Raw genomic sequence first — 12,887 nt, forward strand, 5'->3', positions numbered from 1 at the left:
CCAGGCACTGTACTAGGAGTTTTTTTTTTGTTTTGTTTTTTTGTTTTTTAGACAGAGTCTCGCGTCTCGCTCTGTCTCCCAGGCTAGAGTACAGCGGCTGGATCTCAGCTCACAGCAAGCTCCACCTCCTGGGTTTATGCCAGTCTCCTGCCTCAGCCTCCGAGTAGCTGGGACTACAGGTGCCCACCACCTCGCCCGGCTAGTTTTTTGTATTTTTTAGTACAGATGGGGTTTCACCGTGTTCGCCAGGATGGTCTCGATCTCCTGACCTCGTGATCCAGCCGTCTTGGCCTCCCAAAGTGCTGGGATTACAGGCTTGAGCCACCGCACCTGGCTGAGATTTTTTTTTTTAATGATTAGAATGTAGACCTTTTTAGAGTTTTGTAGACTGGTGAAGACAAGGTCAAGTATGAACAAGAATCTCTGGAACACAGAAAATGAAAGAATTTTGCCTGGAGAGTTTCTTGGGATTGAGGATTAGGAGGAAAGAGGAAACCAAGTTGGGAAAGATGAGTAGAGTTCAAAGAACGAGAAGGTACTCAACAATTTCAAAAGGGAAGAACTGGGACCTCCCGGTTTGATCAGAAGGCAATAGTGGGGGAAGTGTTTCAATAACATTTTGAAAAAGTGTTTTTTGTTTGTTTGTTTTGAGAGAGAGAGAGAGAGAAAGAGTCTCACTCTGTCACCCAGGCTGGAGTGCAGTGGCACAATCTCGGCTCACTGCAACCTCCTCCTCCACCTCCCAGGTTCAAGCAATTCATCTGCCTCAACCTCCTGAATAGCTGGGATTACAGGCGCCCACCACCGTGCCCAGCTCATTTTTGTATTTTTAGTAGAGACGGGGTTTTGCCATGTTGGCCAGGCTGGTGTCAAACTCCTGACCTCAAGCAATCCGCCCACCTCAGCCTCCCAAAGTGCTGGGATTACAGACATGAGCCACCGCACCCGGCCCTAAAAAGCTTTTGAAAGGGAAAGACAGAAGTTGTCTTCAAATACATTGAGTTAGCCCTTCAATGTAAATAAGGAAAAAACTGTATATTACATATCTCAAGAGAAAATATACATTTGTGTTGCTTCTTCCTAGAACCAATGGAAGAAATCATGAGCTTCTCAGTGAATAGGATAAAGACCGTTCTAACCACTGGAGCTCTCCAACAATAGAATGGCTTCCCCGGGAGAGCATGCTCTGGTCCTTGAAAGGAGACAGTTTCTATGGACAGGTTAGTGGCCAGCTGGTAGAGATGACACAAAGAAATTCACACACCGGGGAGGGAGGTAGCCGATTGAGCTCTAAACTCAATTCAAAGCTGGATTCCAGATGACGGGAGGAAGAGTTGGCGGAAAATAATGTGGTTTTCCTAGGTGGACTGTCCATTCAGAGAATCTGTTCGGCATTGGTGGTAGAGGGATGGCAGCTGTAAGGGGCGAAGCGGGTGACTGATGGTCTCTCTTCCCTCCACTGCCCCAATTCAGAGGTCTGGAGACATAAAGACTGAAGAAAAAGGTAGACAGAAGCTAATTTAAGGGAGTGAGATTTTGAGTGAAGTTAAGGATCCACTTCTTCTGAGACTTTAGCACAGGCTGAGCCAGGGATTTTGAGGCTGAACTATCTCAGTGGACAATCTCCAGGTCCTCTGCATCTTCCAGTATAAGGAACTGGGAGGTTACCAGTGGAAATAGGAGGCCAGGGGAGGAAACTGAAGACTTACACAGAGGGGAAACAGAGACTAACTAGCCAGGAGGACATCTAAACAAATGGATATAAAGTGAGAGTGAAATAAAGAGCGCGCAGGACTTTCCGTCAAACAAGTGCAGTAAGCAGTGTCTGGGGCTTTGTCTCCCCCTGCTGAGCCAAGAGGTATGAATGGCCCACCATGGGGAAAAGGTTTTCACAGGGCAAGCACTGAATCTTTGGGAAGGAAAACATAACCAATGGTATAAAAATCTTTTCTCTCACAACCACCACGACCCTGCAGTATTAAAGCAGCTAGTAGAAAGTGACATGGCTGGGCCACAGCTCCAGACCAGATGCACGTGGAAGGGGACAGCAAAGGGGACAGCACTGGGCACCCCATGGCCACTCTTGCCAGGCTTTTCTCTGAAAGCTTCTTCCCTTCACCACCGATCCAACCCCTTTACCCAGAGGCTGTGCCAATGGTCTCTCACGGATTGCAGAGACTGGGGCTGGGAGGATAGGGGCGGGAGTTGGCCTTAATTTCACTTACTTAGAGATCCTTCCTCCGGTCATGACACAGGCTTGCTTCTCAAAAGATCTGTTGGTCAGGTGCGGTGGTGCACGCCTATAATCTGAGCACTTGGGGAGACCAAGGCAGGTGGATCACCTGAGGTCAGGAGTTTGAGATCAGCCTGGGTAACATGGTGAAACCCTGTCTCTACTAAAAATACAAAAATTAGCCGGGCATGGTGGCACACGCCTGTAATCCCAGCTACTCTGGAGGCTGAGGCACAAGAATCGCTTGAACCCAGGAGGCAGAGGCTGCAATGAGCTGAGATTGCACCACTGCACTCCAGCCTGGGCAACAGAGCGAGATTTTGTCTTAAAAAAAAGAAAGAAAGACAAAAAAAAAAGACTGTTAAGGGGGATTATGTGGCTCTACACTCTCTAAGAGCTTGTTCACAGAATAATCTCTTTTTGGACCCTAAGTAGAACCAATAAAAGTAAAACCCACTAGGGGCACGTGGGGAAGGAGCGCTCTCTGCCGCCAGTACTTTGGTCACTACTCTTGCCCCTCCCAGCCCCGCCTTCCTGGCTCCAGAATGGTTGCTCTTTATTTTATAACCCCATTAACATCTTCATTCTTCATTCCAGGACACAGAGGCCAGTTACGTCTGCTATTTGTTAGGTACTATTTTTTAATGGAAATTAACTGCAGTGCTGTTAGGTTCCTGAGACTTTCCATGGTGAACCTAAGAAAACTAGCACAATGCTAAATAAATAAACAAATGCACATACACACACAAAAAAATCTAGGAGTGTAGTACCCTAATGTCACTCTGTAGGGTGTGATAATAACTACTAAACAAGGTAAAGTCCTTTGAAGTCCTCAGATGAAAGGTTTCACCTAAATACAATTATCCCATTAAATCCAAAAGAACATTCCTGTCCAACAGGGTAGCCCTTTTATCTGTGTTTCTCTGCCAATGAATTTCTGAGATGACAGCTTCCTGTGCCACAGTGATAAAGGGGACTGAAAACAGTTTCCAACAATTTTGCTACTTTTTATTTAATTCCTGAAAGGACAAAAAGAAAAAAAACATTCCTTCAGCAGAGGGCAAGAACAAGCAGTAAAAAGCTGACCAATGGCATTTTAGAAGCAACAATCTCATTCAAGGTTAATTCAACATTTGTTAGAAAGAGGGGTGCCCGAGCAGGGACCCAAGGCAGACCTGGGTCAGCCAGGCCCATGAAACAGTCATACCTCCGCTGACTGCAGACACAGAATGGGGGAGAAACACCAGCGTAGCAGTTTATGAAGTGGATGCTGCAACTCTTAGACTCAAACAGAAGATGCAGGAAAAAGAGTAAAGAGGTGCTGTTTAAAAAGGCAAACCTAGGCCGGATGCGGTGGCTCACATCTGTAATCCCAGCACTTTAGGAGGCCAAGGTGGGTGGATCACCTGAAGTCAGGAGTTCAAGACCAGCATGGGCCAGGAGTTCAAGACCAGCATGGGCAACATGGTGAAACCCCATCTCTACTAAAAATACAAAATTAGCCAGGCATGGTGCCAGGCACCTCCCAGCTACTCAGGAGGCTGATGCAGCATAATCCCTTGAACCCAGGAGGTGGAGGTTGCAGTGAGCCGAGATCATGCCACTGCCCTCCAGCCTGGGCGACAAGAGAAAAACTCCATCTTAAAATATAAATAAATAAAAAGGCAAATCTAGTACAGAAGATCCCCTAAAGAGATGTTAAGACCCCAGGGCAAGGCCAGTCAGCGAGGGTGGCCTGGACATCCCTGTGGGGCCACAGCCCAACAGCAGAAACGGGGCGCAGGTGGTTTCCACACAAAGGTGCAGGTCTGACAATTCTGCTCACCCTTGGGACCCTGGCCCTAGAGAAAGATGAGAACTGGCCACCCAATTTACACCTTGGAAGTAAGCCTAGGGGAAGAGTCAATTTAAGGAGAGGCTGCATGGCAGAAAAAAAAGCCACTGAAGTTAAATTTTAAAAACTGGGTTTTAATTTAGTCCTAGTTCTGTTATTTAGATGATTTGACTCCCAGCAAGCCACTTACCCTCTCTGAATCTTGGTTCTCACATGTAAACTACAGAACCATCTGTGGACCTCAGACTGTGTAGGGGAGAAAACAGTGGTGAATGGAACAGCAGTTTTTAAAGATGCATCCACCTATGAAGCATTATTTCACTAACGGCTGAAAGACCACACCTTGGGTGTCCAGATACAGAACTTTTCGAGTATTATTTGATTCACTATGCAACATGCATATGTTCTTACTTCCAAAAAGTCATATAGTAACAAATCATTGTTATGTTGCATATAACACACACACACACAAATATAAAACCATTGAAGTGATTTGTGTTATCTATGATCATGTATATGTAAATATCAGTTTTTTGGTTTTTGTTTTTTTGAGATGGAGTCTTGCTCTTTTGCCCAGGCTGGAGCGCAGTGGTGCAATCTCGGCTCACTGCAACCTCCGCCTCCTGAGTTGAAGCGATTCTCCTGCCTCAGCCTCTTGAGTAGCTGGGATTACAGGTGCCGACCACCACACCAGGCTAAATTTTTGTATTTTTAGTAGAAACAGGGTTTCACCATATTGGCCAGGCTGGTCTTGAACTCCTAACCTCAAGTGACCCACCCACCTCGGACTCCCAAAGTGCTGGGATTACAGGCATGAGCCATCATGCCCAGCTGGTATTTCACATTTAATTTGATTTATTCTAGACATAAGTTGAAACAAACTTTATGGCACCAGAAATGGCCTAAGGAAAAGCACAAGGAGATGACATTGACTCTAAAGGCACAGAAGCAGCAAGGTGGGAAGGAACATCAGCCAGGGTGCTGACTCCTGTGACTCTCACAATTTAATTGAGGAAATGACAACTTAGCCAGAAACAATAGAGAACAAAATAAGGCAATAAAACCAATCAGCCTGGGGCAGACTGTGTGGTCTAAGGATAAGGGCTTTCAAGAGAGGTTTCCAGAAGGAAAATAGCATCACTAGTAGGGTTATCAGGAAAAGCTTCATGGAGGTGGCCAATGAAGGGGACTATGAGGGATGAAGAGAGTTTGAATGCTTGGAAGGGACAGGCCAAGTAAAAACACACAGCAGGAATAAAGACAGCAGCTTGAATAACATGGAGATTTGTATTGGAGCAAAAGAGCTCACTGTTCGCTGCCGCTGAGCCCTCAGGGAGAGCTGGCGAGGCTGCCAAGAGCCAGAGGAGAGGCGACTGCACTCAAAAGCCACGTAGTCCGAGAACCTGGGCAGCGCTGACAGTCTGCGGCCATTAATTGCAGGCGTGCAGCGTCCTGTGTAAAGCAGGTGGCGGGGCAGTATGCAGGGTCAGGGCGGAACTTTGCCCTGGCCTGCTCTGCCCACACTCCACTCTCAAATCTTCCTCCCACCCTTCCCAACACACTCCACATTTATTCTGCACCAACCATGCGAGGAGCTGGGCACTGCAGAAAAACAGCAGCCGTCTCCTTGGGGAATTAGATACAAAAATAGGGAAGACAGAAACAGCTAAGCACCAAATAAGCAACACTGACATTACCACCAAGGGAAGGAGAGATGGTAGAGAAGGAAGGGCTAGCATGGCTGGTTGGGAAAGGTTCCTCAGATGAGATGGTGCTTGGCCAAGCCTTGAGGGAAAATTAAGATTCACAAAGCTGGGAGCAAAAAAGGGGTATTAAAGAGAGGTGTCAATCAAGACAAGAAGGTATGAATACGAATGCACAACTTCCCTTTGCAGCTCGTTTACTCACTGTAGTCTGATGCTGCAGAAGGTTTGTGTGGACAGGCAATGTGAGGGTCAGTACAGAAAGTGAGTGAAACTGAACTCTGCAGAATCTCAATCCCAGGTACTTGATTCTCTTGACCAAGGTTTCAAACTCTGTGGTCCAACGATGAGCTTCAAGTTTTGGCCCATGAACACCCAATAAGAAAATTGCGAATATTTTTTCATATAAGCATTTCAATCTGGGAGACTTTAAGTGGCTTTCAGATTCTCAAAAGGGTTTATGACCTAAAGAGTTGAAAACGATTAATGCAGCAAACTGGCAGAGTGGTCTGTGTGGGGAGGGGAGAAGGGGTTGGGATTACATAAGTCGAGTCCAGTCCCCTCCCCTGAGACCGGCTGTTCTTAACTATGCACCAGATAGTCATTAACAAACAGATGCCATTCCTCTCTTTAGTGGCTTCTTGTTCAATAAGTACTTGACGGGGTTACTGGTAGATTACAAAAGTAGCTCATCAGGGAAAGTAGAAAGGAAACCAGCACAGGGGGAACAGAGGAGAGAACCCAGGAAAAGGAATAGTCGGTAAGAAGATTTGATAAATTAAAATGCCAGAGAAGCCAAAGAAGAAAAAGTCCTGGGAAAGACAAAGTGGTTACAGGTGTCAAGCACAAATACGGGATGGGGGGCAAAAAAATCTCAAAATTCAGTGACCCTCAATGCTGTGGGGTGATGAGAGGCCAGAGGCTAGAGATACGGGGTCCAAACTAGGACACTCAGAGAGCGAAAGGAAGTACCACTGATAATTACGGTGAATGACAGGCATAAACCAGGACCGTCCTGGGCCAATACATAGGTAGCTACCTAGTTGAGGAGGAAATGAGTAGCACAGACGGGAAGGCAGCAGATACTGTCTATTAACTCAAATAGTTTAGCTGCAAAAAGAAAACTAGGGCATTAGTCAGAAAAGTCAGTAGGGAAAAGAAAAGGCTTTACCATGTATTGATTTGGGAGGCAGGAGGACTTCCGGAGGTTTTGAAGAAGGGGGTTGGGTGCGGTGGCTCATGCCAGTAATCCAGGCACTTTGGGAGGCCGAGGTGGGCAGATCACTTGAGCCCAGGTGTAAGACACCAGCCTGGGAAACACAGCGAAATTCCTTCTCTACAAAAAAAATTTTTAAAAATTAGCTGAGTGTGGTGGTGAGCACCTGTAGCCCTAGCTACTCGGAGTGGGCCACTGTACTCCAGCCTGGGTGACAGAGCAAGACGCTGTCTCAAAAAAGAAAAAAAAAAGCAGCGGGAGGGAAAAAGGGAAAAGGAAAGGGGCGCAAAGGGCTGACAGCATTGTACATTCTCCATCCCACAGAACATCATGAGGCACAGCAGCTCCTCCAATACTGCTGCAGGCATGCTGACTGTGGCACTCTGGTTCCTCGGAACCAGGAAAGGACGGAATAGCAAGAGTAGCGAGAGACATTTCCTCCTTTGAAACTGTAAGAAAAAATAAACAGCTTCTGAAAAGAAAAGGCAGACCGCAGTATCTGATTTCAACCTAGTGAGCATCGGCGATCTGGCTGTGAGGAAAGGATGCATTTCCAAACTAGCTTTCACTATGGCTTTCTCGTCCCTTTTCAAGGGAGAAGATATTAAGAAAATAAAGCAAACTCTTAGATGTTCATTAAAGTTAAATCCTGGGTGGGCGCAGTGGCTCACGCCTGTAATCCCAGCAATTTGGGAGGCCAAGGCAGGTGGATCACTTGAGGAGTTAGAGACCAGCCTGACCAACATGGCAAAGCCCCATCTCTACTAAAGATACAAAAATTAGCCGGGCATGGTAGCATGCGCCTGTAGTCCCAGCTACTTGGGAGGCTGAGGCAGGAGAATCGCTTGAACCCGGGAGGTGGAGGTTGTAGTGAGCCGAGATTGCACCAGCACACTCCAGCCTGGGCAACAGAGTGAGACTCCATCTCAAAAAAAAAAAAAAAAAAAAGTTAAATCCTGTGCAGATTGGCAGAACTAGAATAAGGGAATATATCCTTATTTCATGTTGTCCAGTGCTGAGCATTTATTTGTAATTTCATTTTAGGCAGGGCCCAGTGCCTCATGCCTATTATCCCAGCACTTGGGGAGGCCAAGGTGGGAGGATCGCTTCAGCCCAGGAGTTCGAGCCCAGCCAGGTAACAGTGAGACTTCATCTCTACAGAAAATAAAAAGACTAAAAATAATTAGCCGGGCATGGTGGCGCACGGTCAGCTACTTGGGAGGCTAGTCCCAGCTCCTTGGGAGCTGAGGCAGGAGGATCACTTTTGACTCCAGGAGGTCGAGGCTGCAGTGAGCCATGATCATGCCACTGCACTCCAGCCTGGGTGACAGAGCGAGACTCTTGTCTCAAAAAAAAAAAAAAAAAAGGTTGTATTTCAATACAGCTTGGGGAAACAGTCACCAATCTAAGGTTCAACTGGGTAAGAAAACACTGGCTGGCGTGGGGACACAAAGATGAGACCACACCCACAGTGCAGCTGGAAAGGAAACTCTGAACCAAACGCCAGTCAAGAGGTTCAATGAGAAAACAGACGGCCCTTAACTTACAACCGGGCAATTCATCCAAACGGAGCACAGTCTTCCACAGTAGGAAAGGGCAAGTTTTCACAGAACAGATGGAAATGAAGCCACCCCAGCACCTTGGGTGAAGGAGCAGGTAACCCAGCGATGCTGTGGGTTGGCGTGGGCTCACCCGGGAGCGCTCAGTATCAGGAAACATCAGGACACTGATCACATTCTAAATCTCAGCAGTCATGGCATATACATTTAAATACCGAAACGGAGGTTCATTATAAAAGTCAGTTTATTTCCCCTTTCTGTGTTTTGTATTTTCCCTTTTTGTCAGTAAATGAGCAATACACTGATTGGAAATCTGCATGATTAAATAATATTAACAAGTTCATAAACACACCCCATATCAGAGTATAAAGCAAGAGGTTGAAAAATATTCCCTAACCCAATGCAAATTAGGTGTTCCTCAAAATTGCACATTCTCCTCCTAGCTTGCTTGTATAATTTAAAACATATACATATACAGAATGATCTTAAAATATTGATAACTAGTATGGAATTCACAGCCCTGAAGATATATACTCTACATTTTTCTAAAGAACGGATACCCCTCAGGCCCTAGTAATCCACTCACGTGATTCAATGTCACATACAGTCAGTCCTCGGCTTCTGATTTTTGGACTTTACAATGGTGCGAAACGGTTGCAATTTCGACATAATGTACAGTATTCAATAAATTACATGATATATTCAACACTTGATTATAAAACAGAGTTTGTGTTAGATGATTCTACCCAACTGTGGGCAATTCTAAGTGTTCTGAGTACATTTAGGGTGGGCGAGGCTAAGCTGTGGCGTTCGGTAGGTCACGGGTATTAGATGCATTTGGCTTCCAATGGGTTTACTGGGAGGTAACCATCGTAAGTCAAAGAGCATTCGTACTTGACACTTACTAGAACAAAAGGTCTTTCCCTTTTCTCTAATTCTAGTCCTCAGCTGAGGTAACTCCAGGAACCCGGTTGTGCCACAGATCAATCCTCTAAAAACAGACTAAGCAGATTAGCTTCCTAGAGGATCCTAAAGTCCCCAGACAACAGATCTGGGGTGGAGTTGCTTCGGCTGCGAGTTACACGTCGGAATGTTCGAGATAACTGATGTACCTTATGGTCCTTGAAAGGAAGACTAAATACTTCCAGGAGCCAAAGTTCATTTGAATGAAGATGGAGGAGAACAGTTGACAATAATTTGAAGATATTCATGCTTCTAGGGCTGAATGACTTTTGGATCAGACACAGAGTGACTGAGCCATTCAACGGGCATGTAGTGTGATCTTTCCCACCACAGGGAACAGAGGGATTCTTTGTCCAAGGCAGGCTGGCAGCTCGGTCCAGCTTGAGCATTTGATCAGGATTTGATGCTTCAAAGATGAGCCACTCTCTATAAACTCATTACCAAAGCAAAAAGCAATGATCTCTTCCATTTGTGGAACACATCACCAACACAAACCACGCGTGGCTTTGCCTCCTACTCACTCCATTTCTGAGGCTAGAGAAAGTTCAAGTCCAAAACAACAGTTAAGGTTAAAATGCTAAACCTCAACAGGCCACACAAAGATGCTGGCAGAGTCAGAGGTCACTCAGCACATTCATGAAACAACAAAAATCATCAACAATAATTCCTGTAGTGTACAAAACTCGCGCAGCCTTCACCGCTGGTCAGCATCTCAGGTGGCTGGCAGTGTTGAGAGAGCCCTGACAATCCAAGGTCAGGCTGGTGCTCCTAGACAAACCCAAATTAGGGCAGATTCGAAGCCCCAACGGTCCTGATGTGGCTGACGTTCTTTCTGTCTCACAGACACCAGTCACTCCCTCAGTATGTGAGCCTGTCTCCTTCGCAAGAGAGAGAATATTTCCCTCACTATTAATGGTGAGATAAACACAATTGTACAACTTGTCTGTGAAGAGAAAATAGGATTAAAAATGCAACAACAATTTACTTCTGTTAGAGCGTCATGTTTTGAACATAACAATTACATTCATTTTGACTTCATACAAAGGTAACATTTAATCGTCAATGAATTGGAAAATGATTTTGAAAAGTATGGCTGATATTACAAAATACTTAACATCACATTTCAGTTGCCAAAAAAAAGAACACCACATACACATAATTTGCCATAGGCAGAGCAGAGAACTGAGACCAGAGGCTCAGATTAAAACGATGATCCTTATAACAAAGTTTTCTTTCTACTACAATTCCTAGTATGATCACATCAGAAAGTTCATCACAAGATACTTCCCTCTACTTAGCATGGATGTCAGAAATGGAACACAAGTTATATGGCCCAGTCTTTGGAAGCTAGATGCGAATTAGATGAAAGCTCCAAGGTATTCCTGGAACTGGACTATCCCGGGAATCCTTGACCACAGCAAGAGGACAGCTGCCTGGAGTAGGGGTGGTGGAGGCTGCCTTCAACCCCAGTGCCCTGGATTTGAGGACAGGATACTGAATGCGTCCCTGGTGCCTTCCACACTCTCAGGTAGACCTGTCTTGAGCACTGTCCCACCAATAATGTGCCTCAGTATGTCACAGCTCATAACAGAGAGCAACATTTTAAAAGCACAAAGCCTCAGGAGTTTGAGACCAGCCTGGGCAACATGGTGAAACCCCCTCTAGGAAAAATTCAAAAAGTTACCTAGGCGTGGTGGCACACACCTACAGTCCCAGCTAATCAGGAGGCTGAAGTGGGAGGACCACCTGAGCCCAGGATCACCTGAGCCCAGGAGGTCAAGGCTGTAGTGAGCTGTGATCGTGCCACTGCACTCCAGCCTGGGTGACAGAATGAGACCCTGTCTCAAAAAAAAAATTAAAAAAATAAACAACGACTTATTCTTTATTGGCTATTTCCAAGAAAGCAGAGAATCCCAGCCAAGAATGTCTAGGGCATCATAAATATTTCCTCAAGAAACTACCACCGTTTTAGAACCGGGAAACATGACAGTGTTAATTACAGCAATGCTTCTCTTTTAACTCAGTGTTGCTTGGTGTACATTGTAATTTACTTCAGAATTCCTAAATTATATTCAGCAGATAGAGAGTAGCCTAGAAGAGTATACTGATTAGGGGCTGGTGATACTTTAAATAAGTCTCTTCTTGTTTTTCTGAAGTCATAAATGGCAATATTCATTAGACTCAGGTCAAGAGCAAACTGAGAGCCTTTTTCTTCCTTAAAAAGAAGAATGTGAGGTCAGGCGCAGTGGCTCATGCCTGTAATCCCAGCACTTTGGGAGGCCGAGTCGGGTGGATCCCCTGAGGTCGTCAGAAGTTCAAGACCAGCCTGGCCAATATGTGAAGCACCGTCTCTACTAAAAATACAAAAATTAGCCGGGCGTGGTGGCAGGTGCCTGTAATCCCAGCTATTCGGGAGGCTGAGGTGGGAGAATCACTTGACCCGGGAGGCAGAGGCTGCAGTGAGCCGAGATCATGCCACCACACTTTAGCCTGGGCAACAGAGCGAGACTGCCTCAAAAAAAAAAGAAGAAGAAGAAAGAAGAAGAAAGAAGAAAAAAGAAAAAGAAGAAAGAAGAAGAAGAAGAAGAAGAAGAAGAAGGTGTCTTTTAGACTAATAAAATGTTACTTTTCACAAAGGAGCCTTTAAAAGCAATCAACAATTCTGCTGAAGAAGTGACTTAAGTAGATGGTTTGAACTTAATAGAAAAATGACTTTTTTTTTAAAGGAGCACCTACTTACCATGAGTATGAAAAAGTAGAAAACCCACATCCATCCTAGCTTGTCCCGGATCAGAGACACTAAATACTAAAAGGGAGAAAAAAAAAATTACAATATAATTCTTTATAAATTTATAAAAGGAAGCAGCTAAAAAGTAGATTAAACATGGCTATTTTAGAAAATAAGAAGGGGACACAGGATTTGTATGTTTTGCAGTTTACAGAGCTCTTCCACATACATGTGCCTGCTGTGATTAATGGCCCATTTAAGCATGCAGAGTCTAAATGGAAAAACCATATAGTAGAAGTTGTCAGTTCAGAAGGTTTATTTATTTATTTATTTATTTATTGGTTATTTTTTGGGACGGAGTCTTGCTCTGTTGCCCAGGCTGGAGTTCAGTGGCGCAATCTCGGCTCACTGCAAGCTCCGCCTCCCGGGTTCACACCATTCTCCTGCCTCAGTCTCCCGCGTAGCTGGGACTACAGGCACCTGCCACCACACCCGGCTAACTTTTTGTATTTTTAGTAGAGACGGTGTTTCACTGTGTTAGCCAGGATGGTCTCGATCTCCTGACCTTGTGACCTGCCCGCCTCAGCCTCCCAAAGTGCTGGGATTATAGGCGTGAGCCACCGCACCCGGCCCAGAAGGTTTATTTTATTC

The 12,887-nt window shown here is 45.4% G+C and overlaps 1 protein-coding gene across 6 annotated transcripts in view; it reads right to left on the bottom strand.

The window, feature by feature from the left end:
* Nucleotides 1-8,771: 8,771 nt before the first annotated feature.
* The window catches only part of SLC37A3 (solute carrier family 37 member 3), a 62,438-nt gene continuing 58,322 nt past the window's right edge, over nt 8,772-12,887 (bottom strand). For 3 of the 6 annotated variants that reach the window (XM_037991163.2, XM_037991160.2, XM_037991161.2), the window contains 2 exons: nt 12,249-12,314; nt 8,772-10,386 (listed from right to left, as the gene is read on the bottom strand). In XM_037991163.2, the coding sequence (XP_037847091.2) occupies nt 10,213-10,386; nt 12,249-12,314 (240 nt within the window). In that variant the 3' untranslated portion in view covers nt 8,772-10,212. Of the gene's footprint in view, nt 10,452-12,248; nt 12,315-12,887 lie in introns of all 6 variants that reach the window. The other 3 variants (XM_037991162.2, XM_037991164.2, XM_007983143.3) reach the window with 3 other exon arrangements.

Source organism: Chlorocebus sabaeus, chromosome 21 (genome assembly GCF_047675955.1).
Source record: "Chlorocebus sabaeus isolate Y175 chromosome 21, mChlSab1.0.hap1, whole genome shotgun sequence".
NCBI classification, from domain to species: domain Eukaryota; kingdom Metazoa; phylum Chordata; class Mammalia; order Primates; family Cercopithecidae; genus Chlorocebus; species Chlorocebus sabaeus.